Source organism: Ranitomeya imitator, chromosome 6, assembly GCF_032444005.1.
Source record: "Ranitomeya imitator isolate aRanImi1 chromosome 6, aRanImi1.pri, whole genome shotgun sequence".
NCBI classification, from domain to species: domain Eukaryota; kingdom Metazoa; phylum Chordata; class Amphibia; order Anura; family Dendrobatidae; genus Ranitomeya; species Ranitomeya imitator.
In genome coordinates, this window is record NC_091287.1 from 564,105,306 (window position 1) to 564,122,735 (window position 17,430).

The following is a 17,430-nucleotide window of genomic DNA, read 5'->3' on the forward strand; positions in this document are numbered from 1 at the left end:
ATTATTAGAAGGCGAACGGTCTCAGTTCAATCCGTGCGCCTGCTTTTTTGCAAACATTTTCAAATGTCTGCAAATTGAGATTCTGGTTTGGCTATTATCCTAAGCCATGTGACTAGGCTCGTTAAAGGGTCGACATTGACTTTTAGGATTGATACCTTCCAATAGGTGGCACAAGAGTTCTTAGCCCTCTTCCTCTCTGAAGAGACAATTTGCATATTTCCCAGAGGAGCATTGCGGCTTTAAGTCTTCTCATCTCGGCATGCTTAGCATGTCAATCAACGCAAGGAGAAACGATACTCCTTGGATATCCATCTGCCTAGAGAAAACGGTCATCGGGAACTGTTGGGCCTTTGAGAAGGAAAAATAGACTACAAAAACGTGACTTATTTAGAATCAGCGAAAAGACTGGAGGGTGATTCATGAAGGTGCTTACTCTAGAAATACGGCATAAACACCTTTATTAGTCGCAATATTACGGCACAACTCAGCAGTGGCCGGAAATTTGTACGACTTTTGGCGTTTACAAGCAAGTCCGGTTCAGCTAGGCCAATACGGGCAGGACATGTACGGGGTGTGATCGCTCCGGCCCATCAAATTCCTCATAAGTTACGTCACTGGCAGACACTTGCAGCGGTGACAGCCAGGGTTCGCCGGAGGGGTGAGTATATCCATATTTATTATTTTTATTCTTTATTTTTTACATTAATATGGATCCCAGGGCCTGAAGGAGAGTTTTCGTCTCCTCCAGACCCTGGGAACCACACGCACCGCACACGCCGAAGATGACTGGGAACTTCCGATTCCGATATCACAAAAATATCGGAACTCGGTATCGGAATTCCGATACAGCAAATATCGGCCGATACCCAATACTTGCAGTATCGGAATGCTCAACACTAATGATAAGATTACTAAAAAAAATAAAAAAAATAAGAAAAACAAATTACAATAATCACTTTTTAATACTTTTTCAAAATAAATCTCACAAACCAGTAGATAACATTTACATATTTGGTCTTGCTGTACTCGTAACATCCTGTGCAACAGTGAACGGATTTTTTTTTTTTCTTATGATGATTGGTAAATGGTGTAAAAATGGCATTATCTTTTTTATTTTTCCCCATCGGACTCATTAAAAAGTTAATAAAAATGTAACATTCACAACAGTTTTTGGAAAGGTGGTCCCCTAAAAAAACCTACAACTCGTCTTTAACCCCTTAACCTCCGGAGCTTTTTTTTTTTCGGTTTTGCGTTTTTCGCTCCCCTCCTTCCCAGAGCCATAACTTTTTTATTTTTCCATCAATTTGGCCATGTGAGGGCTTACTTTTTGCGGGACGAGTTGTACTTTTGAACGACATAATTGATTTTACCACGTCGTGTACTAAAAAACGGGAAACAAATTCCAAGTGCCGTGAAATGGCAAAAAAAGTGCAATCTCACACTTGTTTTTTGTTTGGCTTTTTTGCTAGGTTCACTAAATGCTGAAACTGAGCTGTCAATATGATTCTCCGGGTCATTACGAGTTCACAGACACCTAACATGACTAGGTTCTTTTTTATCTAAGTGGTGAAAAAAAAATCCAAACGTTGCTAAAAAAAAATAAAAAAATAAAAAATTGTGCCATTTTCCGATACCCGTAGCGTCTCCATTTTTCGTGATCTGGGGTCGGGTGAGGGCTTACTTTTTGCGGGACGAGTTGTACTTTTGAACGACATAATTGATTTTACCACGTCGTGTACTAGAAAACGGGAAACAAATTCCAAGTGCGGTGAAATGGCAAAAAAAGTGCAATCTCACACTTGTTTTTTGTTTGGCTTTTTTGCTAGGTTCACTAAATGCTGAAACTGAGCTGTCAATATGATTCTCCGGGTCATTACGAGTTCACAGACAGCTAACATGACTAGGTTCTTTTTTATCTAAGTGGTGAAAAAAAAATCCAAACGTTGCTAAAAAAAAATAAAAAAATAAAAAATTGTGCCATTTTCCGATACCCGTAGCGTCTCCATTTTTCGTGATCTGGGGTCGGGTGAGGGCTTACTTTTTGCGCGCCGAGCTGACGTTTTTATTGATACCACATTGGCGCAGATACGTTCTTTTAATCACCTGTTATTGCATTTTTATGCAATGTTGCGGCGACCAAAAAAAAGTAATTCTGGCGTTTTGGCTTTTTTTCTCGCTACGCCGTTTAGCGATCAGGCTATTCCTTTTATTTTATAGATAGATCAGGCGATTCTGAACACGGCAATAGCAAATATGTGTAGATTTGATCATGTGATGGGGGTCACCAATGCACGCATTTCCGGCCGGATGGCGGGAAGCACTTTTTAAATGCCGCTGTCAGAGTTTGACAGCGGCATATAACTAGTTAATAGGCGCAGGTGGATCGTGATTCCGCCTGCGCCTATTGCGGGCACATGTCAACATGCCAGCTGTTCAAGACAGCTGACATGTCCTGACTTTGAGGTGGGCTCTCCGCCGGGGCCCACATCAAAGCGTGGGTTCTGCCATCGGACGTACTATTCCATCCGATGGCAGAAAGGGGTTAAAAAAAAAGGCGTTACATACTGAAACTTACATGAAAAAAGTTTTGGCTGTTATGACTATGAATGAATATAAGGAAAATGTTCTCGCCCTCTGAGGAGGTGCATCACAAAAAAGTCATTGTGTAGATATTTGTGTATATATTTTATAAGTTTGTCTGTATGATTGCAGATGTAATACCTTAGCAAGTGCATATTTTATATATGTGTCTAATGTGAACATGCAAGTAATTGTGCGTGCGTAGGGCCAGACATACATGGGGGGGATGAAAGTAGAAACAAGTCTTGAACATGGGCCCTTCGAGGTCGATGTTTGCTGCTGGTGCAGATTACATTCATATCTGCTTGTATGGTCAGCATTACTTGAATTTTTACTAATTGTTCTGAATGTGGCCTCTATTACATTTGTTAGGAGCCATTATGTGAAGTTAGAGCCTCAGCTTTTACTTTTGCTTATTTTTTATATTACAATTGAAGAGAAAAATTAAATGGCTGCGGTCAGTAGCATCAGAGCCATCTATGTGGACGCGGAAGGCCTCTCTACCCCAAGGGACAACTGTTCCTCTACCTAATCCCTTACATTGTAGGTATTCATACACAAGAAAGAAGAATTTCTGTGAATTTGTTAAATTATTTCAAATTAAATTGTCATTTTTTTGTACAATTCCATAACATTTATAATCAAATATTGATGTCCACATATGATAAAAAAATACTAAATATGGATGGGGGCGCTGTCACATTTTTGTTTGCTATGGTACTGCAGTGTGCATAAAGTAATGATCACAGTAATAAGAATCAAGGTTCTTTGTAACAATTTGGCTTCGTTGCTTTGAATGGAAAGAAGACTTTTTTTGTTCTTCCTTATATCCATAGCGCATTTCCTCTATGGATCCCGATCACAGCTGACCTTAGTTGGGTGTTTGCCAGATCCAGTCTAAGTTTCATGTCATTTTCCTGTAAAACATTACACTACACATACTGAACATCAAACTGGCTTCGCTTCAGTGTGACTTCTCTCATGTTTAATTTGACCTGATTTATCTGTAAAGCATTTTCCACATATTGAACACGAGTACGGCTTCTCTCCTGTGTGGATTCTCTGATGCTTAATAAGATCTGATTTATTTGTAAAAGATTTCCCACATTCTGAACATGAAAATGGTTTCTCTCCTGTGTGGATTCTCTCATGTGTGACAAGACATGATTTATTTGTAAATTTTCTCCCACATACTGAACATGAATAAGGCTTCTCTCCTGTGTGACCTCTCATATGTTTAACATGACTTGATTTATCTGCAAAGCATCTCCCACAATATGAGCATGAATACGGCTTCTCTCCTGTGTGAGTTCTCCTATGTGTTACAAGACCTGATTTATTTGCAAAACACTTTCCGCATACTGAACAGGAATGTGGCTTCTCTCCTGTGTGACTTCTTTGATGTGTAACAAGACTGGATTTAACTGAAAAGCATTTCCCACATTCTGAACAGGAATACGGCTTCTCTCCTGTGTGTATTCTTTCATGTGTTACAAGTTCAGATTTTTTTGTGAAAGATTTCCCACATTCTGGACATGGAAATAGATTCTCTCCAGTGTGAATTCTCTCATGAACAACAAGACCTGATCTATCTTGAAAGCATTTCCCACATTCTGAACATGAATACAGCTTTTCTCCTGTGTGAGTTCTCTGATGTCTAACCAGATTTGCTTTTTTCGTAAAACATTTTGAACAGCGTGAACATGAAAAGGGCTTCACCACTGTGTGACTTTTTCCACATACTGAACATGAATATGGCACCTCGCCTGTGTGAATTCTCTCATGGGTATCAAGACTTGATTTATTTGTAAAACATTTCCCACATTCTAAACATGAATATGGCTTCTCTCCTGTGTGAATTCTCTCATGTTGAGTAAGGCTTGATTTCTTGGTAAAACATTTCCCACATTCTGAACAGGAGAATGGCCTCTCCCCCGTGTGCCTTCTCTCATGTTGAATAAGTGCTGATTTATAGTCAAAACACTTTCCACACTCTGAACAAGAGTATGGCTTCTTTCCTGTCTGACTTAATATATGTTGATAAAGTCCTGGGTTTTGAGTAAAGCTTTTCCCCAATTCTGAAAAGGAGTATTTCTTCTCTCCTACATGAATTCCTCTGTGTGTACCAAGATCTGAGCTTTTTAAAAACTGTTCTCCAAATTGAAAAGATACACCTCCTTCCTGATCTGTACTTGTAATAAGCTTTGATTGGTCACAAGTAGAAGTCTCATTACTTGGGGGATTATATGAGAGATCAGTATTGTGAGGTCTTGGATGTGCGTTAAAGTCTCCTGAGGCGTGATGTGCAATATTTTCATCTTCTACTTTATAATTTAGTGGTAATGTGAAGTCTTCCTCAGGATTTTCTGTGGGATGAAAACATTTATTTTGGAATTTTTATAAATTCGTAGAGTAGACAAATGTATAACATTATTAATATACAGGAAACACACATGCAGTTTTTCAAGCCAAAGCTAGAAGTGCATCCAAGAGGAAAGAGTACAAGTCTCAGTCCTTCCTTTCTATTTCTCATTCCTTTCGAATACATATCTGGAAGAACACAACAATTAATCCACAAACCACAGGTGAGTCCACCATTACAAAGCTTTGTATAACATTTGAAGGCTGGAAACACAAATGCAACTCAAAAACGATTCTCAAGGATTCGCAAATCCAATCAAACTGTAAAAGCAATTACGTGTGTAATACTAGTCTTTGAACAAAGTCAGTATCTGTGAAACATGGACCGTGATCAGTTCACACTACTAGGCCTGACCGATGGATGTTGTGTTCTGAGCTAACTGCCTCACGGGAATAAATGAGGCAGTTCAGGAGACTCATCGGTGGGTCTGGGTATTACGACCCAAGCATGGTCCGTGTATTATGGACTTGAGATTTTGGCTTTAAAGTATCAATGAGAAAGTGACATTTTTTGCTACATAAACCTAGACTTAATACAACTCAAGAATTAGAAAAATATACATCCTTGTCAGGCAATCGAACAAATCCCCTGAAGATACAATGCAACTACTACTAAGGTATTCCTAAATCAAGCGACCTAATAAATCTACATTTACAATGATGATGTTGTTTGTTTTTCGTTCAGGGAAATCCAAATAAATCAGATAACTTTTGCTCGAATGGTGAAATTAAAGCCGAACGCTCATGGAACTTCATCCTAAAGGCAATGTGCTATCTGCTTTTTGAAGCAGAAACTCTCCAAATCTTAAAAACTTTTTAAGTTTCTGTTCCGAAAATGCAGAAAAAATACTTTGTGTGTACATAATCCAAGAAAGTTATGAATTCCCTTTCTAAATTCACTATTACATACCTGTGGTAAAATCTGGTGTAAATTCCTCTTCTTCTTCACTCAGTGGATCACCCCATATTCCCTCTTCTTCTGCTTTAATCTCCACTTTAATAATAGTCAGATCTTCCACCTAGTTTGACATATGGAATGATTCAGTACAATACGGCAAACAGATGAGAAAATCTAATGGATTTAAAAAAAGAAACCACAAAAATTCTACAACATCATTTATCAGTGTAGGAAGAAATGTCCACACGTCCTTCTATAGATTTGATACAGAGCCGATACCTGATGATTCTCCGGGACGTTGTGATTCTCCTCTGAACGGTCCTGGGAATGCAGAGGACGGGAACATCTCTCTGATGGGTTTCTTTTATCTGTAGGAGATAAAGAACAGTTCAAAACCCTAACCATGGCATACAAAGCCATCCACAACCTGTGTCCTCCATACATCTGTGACCTCATCTCCTGGTACTTTCCTGCACGCAACCTCCAATCCTCACAAGATCTCCTTCTCTACTCCCCTCTTATCTCCTCTTCCCACAATCGTATACAAGATTCCTCTCGCGTATCACCCCTACTCTGGAACTCTCTACCACAACACATCAGACTCTCGCCTACCGTGGAAACCTTCAAAAGGAACCTGAAGACCCACCTCTTCCGACAAGCCTACAGCCTGCAGTAACCACCGATCGACCAAACCACTGCACGACCAGCGCTATCCTCACCTATCCCTTGTAGATTGTGAGCCCTCGCGGGCAGGGTCCTCTCTCCTCCTGTACCAGTCGTGACTTGTATTGTTTAAGATTATTGTATTTGTTTTTATTATGTATACCCCTCCTCACATGTAAGGCTTCTTTTACACTTGCCGTGATTTTTGTGGCCCTAATAGATTTCAATGGGGCCGCAAAAATGGGCCACATAAATTTGTCGGAGCGCCATACGCTGTATGGCCGTGAGGGCCGTATTTTCGGCCGTGAAAAAATATGGAGCCTGCTCGATACTTCTCACGGCTTATGGACACGGCCCCCATTGAAAATCAATGGGGGCCGCAAAAACAAAGGAAGCTTGTTTTTGCGGTGCACTGTCAAGAACGTATTTGCGGATCGCCTTTTTTTCACCCTACTATTCTAAACCAGAAAAATGGTGATCTGCAAGATGTTTGTGGCCCGTTGTTGCGGCAGACCGTGAAAACGACGAAAATACGGCCTGCAAAAAAAAGGCCGTACAAATCACGACAAGTGTAGAAGAAGCCTAAAGCACCATGGAATCAATGGCGCTATAGTAATAAATAATAATAGCACATACAGTTGTGCTCAAAAGTTTACATACCCCAGCAGAATTTTTGCTTTCTTGGCCTTTTTTCAGAGAATATGAATAATAACACCAACACTTTTTCTGCACTCATGGTTAGTGGTTGGGTGAAGTCATTTATTGCAAAACTACTGCGTTTTCTCTTTGTAAATTATAATGACAACCCAAAACATCCAAATGACTCTGATCAATAGTTCACATACCCCACTTCTTAATACCATGTATTACCCCTCTAACATCAATGACAGCTTGGAGTCTTTTGTGGTAGTTGTGGATGAGGTTCTTTATTTTCTCAGATGGTAAAGCTGCCCACTCTTCTTGGCAAAAAGCCTCCAGTTCCTGTAAATTCCTTGGCTGTGTATCATGAACTTCGCGCTTGAGATCTCCCCAGAGTGGCTCAATGATACTGAGGTCAGGAGACTGAGATGGCCACTCCAGAACCTTCACTTTGTTCTGCTGTAGCCAACGACAGGTCGACTTGGCCTTGTGTTTTGGAGCGTTGTCCTATCGGAACCTCCAAATACTTCCCATGCGCAGCTTTTGGGCTGATGATTACAAATTTGCCACCAGTATTTGCTGATAACGTGCTGCATTCATCTTTCCTTCAACTTTGACCAAGTTTCCTGTGCCTTTGCACCTCACACTTCCCCAAAACATCAGTGATCCACCTCTGTGCTTTACAGTAGGAGTGGTGTTCATCTCATCATAGGCCTTGTTGACCTCTCTCCAAATGTAACGTTTATGGTTGTGGCCAAAAAGTTCAATTTTGATCTCATCACTCCAAATTACCTTGTTCCAGAAGTTTTGAGGCTTGTCTCTGTGCTGTTTTGCATATTGTAAGATACTTTGTGGGATTTGCGCAGTAATGGCTTTCTTCTGGCGACTCGACCATGCAGACCATTTTTCTTCACGTGCCTCCTTATTGTGCATCTTGAAACAGCCACACCGCTAGTTTTCAGAGAGTTCTGTATTTCAGCTGATGTTATTTGTGGGTTTTCTTTGCATCCCGAACAATTTTCCTGGCAGTTGTGGACGACATTTTTGTTGGCCTATCCGATGTTGGCTTTGTTTTTGCAGAGCTCCTGATTTTCCATTTCTTAATCACAGTGTGATCGCTGCTGACTGGCATTATCAATTCCTTGGATATCTTGATGTATCCCTTTCCTGTTTTATATTGTTCAACTATCTTTTCCCGTAGATCCGTTGACAATTCTTTTGCTTTCTCCATGACTCACAATCCAGAAACGTCAGTGGCTGGATGACAGATGCAAGAGTCTGTCTGGATCCCAGAAACTCACTCAGCTTTTATGCACACACTCTGATTACAAGCAAACAGGTCACAGGTGAGGATGTTGTTACCTTTAGTAGCCATTCACACCTATTTGTGTCAACTTCTGTGCATGTTATCAGGCCAAAATCACCGGGGTATGTGAACTTTTGACCAGGGTAATTTGAATGTTTTGGGTTGTCATTATGATTTAAAAAGATAAAACACAGTAGTGACAATAAATGGCTTCACCCAATCACTAAGCATGAGTGGAGAAAACGTTATGGTGTCATCATTCATATTCTCTGAAAATAGGCCAAGAAAGCAAAAATTCTGCTGGGGTATGTAAACTTTTGAACACAAATGTAGTTTGCATGTGATGACCAGATGATGGGATTTTTATCTAGAGGATGCTCTTTTACAACCATTGATGGTGTCTCCTCCTTACCTGGCTGATCGGCCTCCATCGCCTCTTCATCTATAATCTCAGCCTTAATATCAATTGTATCTTCACCCTAAACAAAAAAGAAAAAAAAAATTATGATGTGATCTTTGGTTCCATCTCTTTATGGTCGTATTTTGATGATGACACTTCAGCATCATTTACCCGATTCTCCGGGACGTGGTGATTCTCCTCTGGACGGCCCTGGGAATAATGAGGACGGAGACATCTCTCTGGTGGGTTTCTCCTTTCTTGGGAGACACAAGAAAAAAAAGGATAGATAGATAGATAGATAGATAGATAGATAGATAGATAGATAGATAGATAGATAGATAGATAGATAGATATGATTCCATTTACTGGAAATTGTTTTTTCCATGAACCCATGATAGAATCGTAAACTCGGATAATCGGCAGCAAAGTAAACAAAGTTACAGATGTTTGTTTCCAAGTGGTGGTCTTGCAGCCCCACAAACTGTCCGGTTTAAGTGGACCTTTGCTTTGGATAAGGAGGTCTCGCGAAATGTTAGCATAAGTTGTAGGCGCTAAGAATGCAAGATGAGAGGGAAGAATGTGCAACAGCAGTTCAATACACGCGCATTAGAGTCGGCTCAACAGCAGGGACGCATCGATCCGAATTATTGAACTGTTTATGTTGCATGTATCTTTATATTACGTGTCCGGAATGTGTATGTGATGTCTTGTAATTAGGATACTCATCTCAGAACATTATTATTATGATTGTACACATTTTGAGGCATGGAGATATCTACACGATTTGGTGTGATGTCCATTGGGCTTGGTATACTGGGGTGAACACCCTTTTTACTTGCTTGATGAAGACTTTTGGGAGTCAGAGCTTGTATGTATTAGATAAAGAATCTTCTTGATCCACATATTACTACCGGGACTATTGTCACATTGTGGACACTCCTCATCCTCCTATGCAGCAAGATTCGAAGACCCAATTATTGTTAGTAGTTTTTATATCAAGCACAGAGTTGTTGTCAGCGAGGATCACCCCCAAAAAATAGACACCTCCATATTCCACAATGCAAAAGATTGTATCACAAAAGGCTCATATGACATCAGGTTCGACCGCATGGACTTCTCCATAATGTATTTTAAATATCACATCAGATGGTATAGTGCAGCCAGTCAGGAGAGACTATTATAGCCTGTATAAAAGCCGGGGCAGAGAATGCAGCAGCCATTTTTGAAATATTCAGCGAGACGATGCCAGTGGCACCCGGCTTAAAATAGATGGAGGAAGACAACGTCCTAAAACATTGGACAAGTACTCCAGGAAGTAATGTATAACTGTGGCACTGAAGAAGATGAGTGTAGTAGTCTGCGAATGATAAGGGAAGAGGGCGATAGTTAAGGTGCCAGTGTGAAGGGTTAAACTAAGAAAAATTAAAGCAGGGTTCATTTTGGGCTTTTCGACTCTATCTTGCCGTTTTAAGATAAATTTTGTTACTAGGTAGAAGTTCATAGTTGTTATAAGACCTTGATTATTCCAGCCTGAACAAGATATGACACTGAAGGTGTATTGTTCTACGGGACCTTGACGTGCTGGCTGTTCCTGTATTTTTATAGGTTTAGAAACTCCAGTGTTACTACTCATCCCCATAGTCCAGCTCACTGCCCCTGCCTCGGTACGTGATCACAGGCTGCAGTGGTGCACACATGACCGCTGCAGCCAATCACTGGGCTTCAGGGCTCGTACCATCTGACATAAATGGCTTATAAGTTCACAAGTTGATAAAAACAAACACACACAACGTAGTATATTATTTTTGCGGGATGCCTCTGCATAAAATCACATAGTAGAATAATGTACGCTACTAAACCAACTCCACGGAGAAGAGATCGGAATATACGGAATATATCCCTATAGATATATTTGAACGCGAACTGGGGAACTACTGAATTTCACGTCATTACACACATGAACATGACTATTAAAGCTTCACAATGCTAATGCTAGCCTGCACCCATGGCAGCGGACAGCGAGGCTCATACATACGTCTCTCCTTACCTTGTGGTGTAGGATGTTGGCCATGCTCCATCATGACGTCCTCGTACAGATCCTTGTGTCCTTCTAGATACTCCCACTCCTCCATGGAGAAATAGACGGCGACGTCCTGACACCTTATAGGAACCTGACACATACAATGGTACCATCATTACCCAGAATCCTCCAGTGCCGGTCCTGTATAATATCCCAGCAGTCACCTCTCCGGTCAGCAGCTCAATGATCTTGTTGGCGAGTTCTAGGATCTTCTTATTGCTCCTCTCATGTATCGGGGAGTGCGGGGGAGGATCTGTGATGGGGCTCCGTCTCATGCTCCGCCCTTCTGACTCATGGCTGCCAGGAGTCACACAGTCACCTGACGTCTTCTTCGCTATTGTGTAATCCTGTGTGAGGAGAGAAATGTCATATTGCCTTTCTGGAGGATTCTAACCTTACCTCTTCAACCCAAACTCCCTTTGATGAACTACAAAAAACTGGAAATATGGCCGCTAACCTTCCCGACATTGTGGAAGAAGTCCACCTTCATTGTGACATGCTGCTTACCACAGTCACTGCTCCTACAATGCGTCACTATTGATTGATGCCTACATGACCATGTTGATGACCGATCTTCATGGTTTCTGCTGTTCTTTCACTCCGTTATCCAGGACAGTGGATTGCTCCTATCACTTCCTACTTTGTATTTGACCTTCCCAATGTCTGACTCAACAGAGATGATAGAAAGGTTTACCTCTCCGGTCAGCAGAGAGATGATCTCAAAGGCGACGCTTAATAATCTTTTGGTAACGTCAGTCCAGTCCTTGTCCATTCTTGGTCAGTCATTCAGGAGAAAGAGAGGATAAGAATAGGAGAAAATTGGATTAGACTTGGGAACGTGGTGCTAAGAGCACATTTATGGAAAATGAAGAGGCTGTAAAAGGGGACAAAATAATTTGTGAAGTACAGAACTTTCTGACCTCTGGCACAGGACAGACACTGAGGACTCCCGTGACGATGACAAAACCAACTGTACTTAGAAGTAAAAGTGTCAGAAAATGTTACCCTGTCCGGCCTTCCTCATCAAGGCTTGTCACCTTCGAATTCCACTCCATAGCACCACTTCTCTGGAGTGCATGTAATGCCAGTCTGCAATAAACTCCATGGCATTAATGACCTCTTCATCTCTCGTAACGTATCCTTCCTGGGCCTAACTGAAACATGGCTAACACCCCCTGAGATAGCCTCACCCACTAGACTGTGTTTTGGTGGCCTTCACTTCACTCACACTACTAGCGCTGGCAATAGACATGGTGGAGGAGTGGGTTTTCTTCTTTCAAATAACTGCACCTTCGACCCAATCCCACCTCTACCCTGCCTCATCCTTTGCTCTTTTGAAGTGCACTCTGTCCATATCTACTCTCCTTCCAACCTCCAAGTGGTCGTCATATACTGACCACCAGGCCCGGCCACTGCTCCACCCGGCTTTTACACTGTCTCTCTGCTAACATTTACACCATCATCACGGATGACTTCAACATCCCCACTGACACCCATCAGCTTGCAGCCTCCAAGCTCCTATCCGTTTCTTCATCCTTTGGTCTTCAGTCCTTCACATCCACCATTAGATACACTAGACCTTCTCTTCACTCCCTCTGTTGCCTATCTAACCTCACAAACCTCACTTCTCCCACTATCTGTCCACCATCTACTCACTTTCTCATCCCTGTCGGCCTCACCTGCCCCTCATGTTCAGAAACTAGCACACCCTCAGTGGAAACCTTGGACATCTAGACATTCTCTTTCTGACTCTATTCTACCTCTGTTCTCCATATCTTCACTCCATGACACAGACAGCGCCACTGTTTTCTACAACACCACAGTGGCATCACCTATTGATGCGGTTGGCCCTCTCGCGAATGGTAGTGTGCAACGAATCAATAGACAATCTTGGCACAATAACCTCACTAAACGCTTTGGCAAGTGCCCAGGGTTGAGGAGCGGCGTTGGAAGAAAACACTCTCAATAAGACTTCAACGAATTCAAAACAGCAACTTCAAGTCAGCCCTCACCTCTGCTAAACAGGACTATCTCACAACCCTGGTATCTTCCTTATCCCACAACCCCACAGTTATTCAACACTTTTAACTCCCTCGTCCGCCCTCCGCTGCTCCTTCCATCCTCCCTGATCTCTGTAGATGACTTTGCCGCACATTTCAAAAATAAGGTTGACTAAACAAGGCATATCTTTACTGCCCAACCTGCACAACCTCTTTGTGTTAAAGACCACTGTCCCTCCCCCATAACCTTCCTCCCAACCATCAGTGGAGGAGAGCTGGCTCATCTACTCTACAAATGGCACCTCACCACTTGTGCACTTGACCCTATCTCATCCCACCTCCTCCTCAGCCTCACCACCAGACTTATTTCAGACTTAAAGACACAAAAGAGTTTCCTGTTTCCTCTTATTTCAGACTTAACCCATCTTTTCAACCTATGGCTAACCTCTAGTAATGCCCTTTCTGCTTCCAAACATGCCACACCTATCACTCCTATACTAAAGAAGCCATCCCTCGACCCGACCTCTATGTCCAGCTATTGCCCCACTCACCTCCAAACTCCTCGAACAGCATGTCCATGTTGAACTTTTCTCCCATCTCTCATATAACTCACTCTTTCACAATCTACAATCCCCATCACTCCACAATTCTCTATACTACTCCTTCTAAACCTGTCCTCTGCCTTCGACACAGTTGACCACTCCCTCCTACTACATATCCTCTCTTCACTTGGTATCAAAGACCTCGCCCTCTCCAACCACACATTTAGTGTCTCCCACTCACACACTACCTCCTCATCCCCTCCTTTCTCTGTTGGTGTCCCTCAAGGCTCTGTGGGAACCTTACTCTTGTCAATTTATACCTTTGGCGTTTGACAACTCATAAAATCCCATGGCTTCCAGTATGATCTACAGTGGCATGTAAAAGTTTGGGCATCACTGGCCAAAATTACTGTGATTGTGTACAGTTAAGTAAGTTGAAGATGAAATGATTAATAAAAGGCCTAAAGTTAAAGATGACATTTCTTTTGTATTTTAGGCAAAAACAATATATATTTTTTTCATTTTTTGCTTTTTAAAAATTACAAAAAAGAAAATGGGCCAATGCAAAAGTTTGGGCATTGTGCATGGTTAGTACCTTGTAGCGCCCCCTATTTGCAAGTATTACAGCTTCTAAACACTTTTTGTAGCCAAACAAGAGTCTTTCAGTCTTTATTTGAGGCATTTTTCATCCAGTCTTCCTTGGAGAATTCCTCCCGTTCTGTGAGATTCCTGGGGTGCCTTCCATCCTCTGCTATTTTTAGGTCTAGCCACAGATTTTCAATGATGTTCAGATCAGGGGACTGTAAGGGCCATTGTAAAACCTTCAGCTTGCACCTTTTGAGGTCATCGGTTGTGGATAGTGATGTGTTTAGGATAATTATCCGTTTGTAGAAGCCATCCTCTTCCTCATTCTACTTCAGCTTTTTACAGATGGTGTTATGTTTGCATCAAGAATTTGTTGTCTTTTCAATGATTCCATTCTTTCCACCACCTGTGAAATGTTCTTAATGCCGATGGCTGCAACCCAACCCCAAAGCATGATTGATCCATCCCCATGCTTAATGGTTAGTGAGATGTTCTTTTCCTGAAATTCTGTGCCCTTTCTTCTCCACACAAACCTTTGATCATTGTGGCCAAAGAGTTCTATGATAACCTCATCGGTTCACAGGACTTGTTTCCAAAATGCATCAGGCTTGTTTAGATGTTTTTTTGCATACTACTGACCCTGAATTTGATGGTGAGGATGCAGGAGAGGTTTTTTTTTCTGATGACTGTTCCATTTAGGCCATATTTGTGCCGGTGTATCTAAACAGTAGAACAATATCCCACAACTCCAGAGTCTGCTAAATCTTTCTGAAGGTATTTTGCAGTCAAGCAGGGGTTCTGATTTGCCTCTCTAGCAATCCTACAAGCAACGGTCACTGAAATTTTGCTTGGTCTTCCAGACCTTATCTTGACCTCCACTGTTTCGAGTAACTGACATTTCTTAATTACATTTTGAACTGAGGAAAGGGCAACTTTAAAACGATTTATCTTCTTATAGCCTTCTCCTGCTTTGTGGGCCTCCACCATTTTCATTTTCAGACTGCTAGGCAGCTGCTTAGAATCCATGGCTGCTGTTATTTAGCACAAAGTTAGAGGAGGATGGTTTTTTTTATAAGGGTGGGAAATCTGCATCACCCGGCCTTTCCTAATGATGATAGTGAACAAGCCATAACCTTAACAGGATGATTAAGGTCTGAAACCTTGGTCAAACTTTTCAGAGCACACAAATCTCCAAGGGTGCCCAAACTTTAGCATTGGGACATTTTCTTTTTTGTAATTTTTAAAATGTAAAGAATGACAATATTTTTGGGGGGCCTAAAATACAAAGGATGTGTGTCAACTTTAATTTTATAACTTTTAGAGATCATTTCATCTTCAACTTGCATAACTGCTCACAAAACAGTAACTTTGACCAGGGGTGCACAGACTTTTACATGTCTCTGTGTAAGTTGATGATACTGAGATCTACCTCTCTGACCCAAATGTCACCTCTCTGCTGTCCAAAATCCCTAAGTGTCTATCAGCCATATCCTCCTCCTTCTTCTCATCATGATTATTCAAACTCAATGTGGACAAATCGGAACTCATCATCTTTCTTCCATCTCACCTAACTCCCCTAACTGATCTAACTATGACAATAAATAATATCGCACTCTGCCCTGCACCGCAAGTCCGCTGCCTCGGCGTAACCCTTGACTCTACCCGGTCATTCAAACCGCACATCCAAGCTCTTGCCGTGTCCAACTCGAAAATATTTCCAGAATCCCATCCTATTCTCAGCCGTGAATCTACTAAAATGTTACCCCATGCCCTCATCATCTCCCACCTCAACTCCTGCCATATCCCACCAGGCCGGGTCCTCACCCTCTGTACCCGGCTGTCACTGCGATTCACTGTCAGTCATATTTGTGTTTGTATATAACCTCCTCATGGGGAGCAGGGAAAGACGGGTGGTCACCAGACACTGATGATGGAGGAGACGGGTGGTCACCAGACACTGATGATGGAGGAGACGGGCAGTCACCAGATACTGATGATGGAGGAGACGAGCGATCACCAGATACTGATGATGGAGGAGACGGGCGGTCACTAGATACTGATGATGGAGGTGACGGGCAGTCACCAGATACTGATGATGGAGGAGACGGGCGGTCACCAGATACTGATGATGGAGGAGACGGGCAGTCACCAGATACTGATGATGGAGGAGACGGGCGGTCACCAGATACTGATGATGGAGGAGACGGGCAGTCACCAGATACTGATGATGGAGGAGACGGGTGGTCAGCAGACACTGATGATGGAGGAGACGGGCAGTCACCAGATACTGATGATGGAGGAGACGGGCGGTCACCAGATACTGATGATGGAGGAGACGGGCGGTCACTAGATACTGATGATGGAGGTGACGGGCGCTCACCAGATACTGATGATGGAGGAGACGGGCGGTCACCAGATACTGATGATGGAGGAGACGGGCGGTCACCAGATACTGATGATGGAGGTGACGGGCGGTCACCAGACACTGATGATGGAGGATACGGGCAGTCACCAGATACTGATGATGGAGGAGACGGGCGGTCACTAGATACTGATGATGGAGGTGACGGGCGCTCACCAGATACTGATGATGGAGGAGACGGGCGGTCACTAGATACTGATGATGGAGGAGACGGGCGGTCACCAGATACTGATGATGGAGGTGACGGGCGGTCACCAGATACTGATGATGGAGGAGACGGGCGGTCTCCAGACACTGATGATGGAGGTGACGGGCGGTCACCAGACACTGATGATGGAGGAGACGGACGGTCACCAGATACTGATGATGGAGGAGACGGGTGGTCACCAGACACTGATGATGGAGGTGACGGGCGCTCACCAGATACTGATGATGGAGGATACGGGCGGTCACTAGATACTGATGATGGAGGTGACGGGCGGTCACCAGATACTGATGATGGAGGTGACGGGCGGTCACCAGACACTGATGATGGAGGATACGGGCAGTCACCAGATACTGATGATGGAGGAGACGGGCGGTCACTAGATACTGATGATGGAGGTGACGGGCGCTCACCAGATACTGATGATGGAGGAGACGGGCGGTCACTAGATACTGATGATGGAGGAGACGGGCGGTCACCAGATACTGATGATGGAGGTGACGGGCGGTCACCAGATACTGATGATGGAGGAGACGGGCGGTCTCCAGACACTGATGATGGAGGTGACGGGCGGTCACCAGACACTGATGATGGAGGAGACGGACGGTCACCAGATACTGATGATGGAGGAGACGGGCGGTCACCAGATACTGATGATGGAGGTGACGGGCGGTCACCAGATACTGATG

At 42.9% G+C, this 17,430-nt stretch overlaps 1 protein-coding gene across 1 annotated transcript in view; it reads right to left on the minus strand.

Annotated features, from left to right (window-relative positions):
* LOC138643501 (zinc finger protein 850-like) overlaps positions 1-13,965 on the minus strand; it is a 49,730-nt gene extending 35,765 nt beyond the window's left edge. Inside the window, exons 1-8 of the mRNA XM_069732400.1 lie at positions 11,682-13,965; positions 11,152-11,334; positions 10,955-11,078; positions 9,079-9,164; positions 8,920-8,986; positions 6,179-6,267; positions 5,912-6,020; positions 3,535-4,946 (exon numbers count right to left, since the gene is read on the minus strand). Coding sequence (XP_069588501.1) covers positions 3,535-4,946; positions 5,912-6,020; positions 6,179-6,267; positions 8,920-8,986; positions 9,079-9,164; positions 10,955-11,078; positions 11,152-11,334; positions 11,682-11,759 — 2,148 coding nt within the window. The 5' untranslated portion in view covers positions 11,760-13,965. The remainder of the gene's footprint in view (positions 1-3,534; positions 4,947-5,911; positions 6,021-6,178; positions 6,268-8,919; positions 8,987-9,078; positions 9,165-10,954; positions 11,079-11,151; positions 11,335-11,681) is intronic.
* Positions 13,966-17,430: the final 3,465 nt, after the last annotated feature.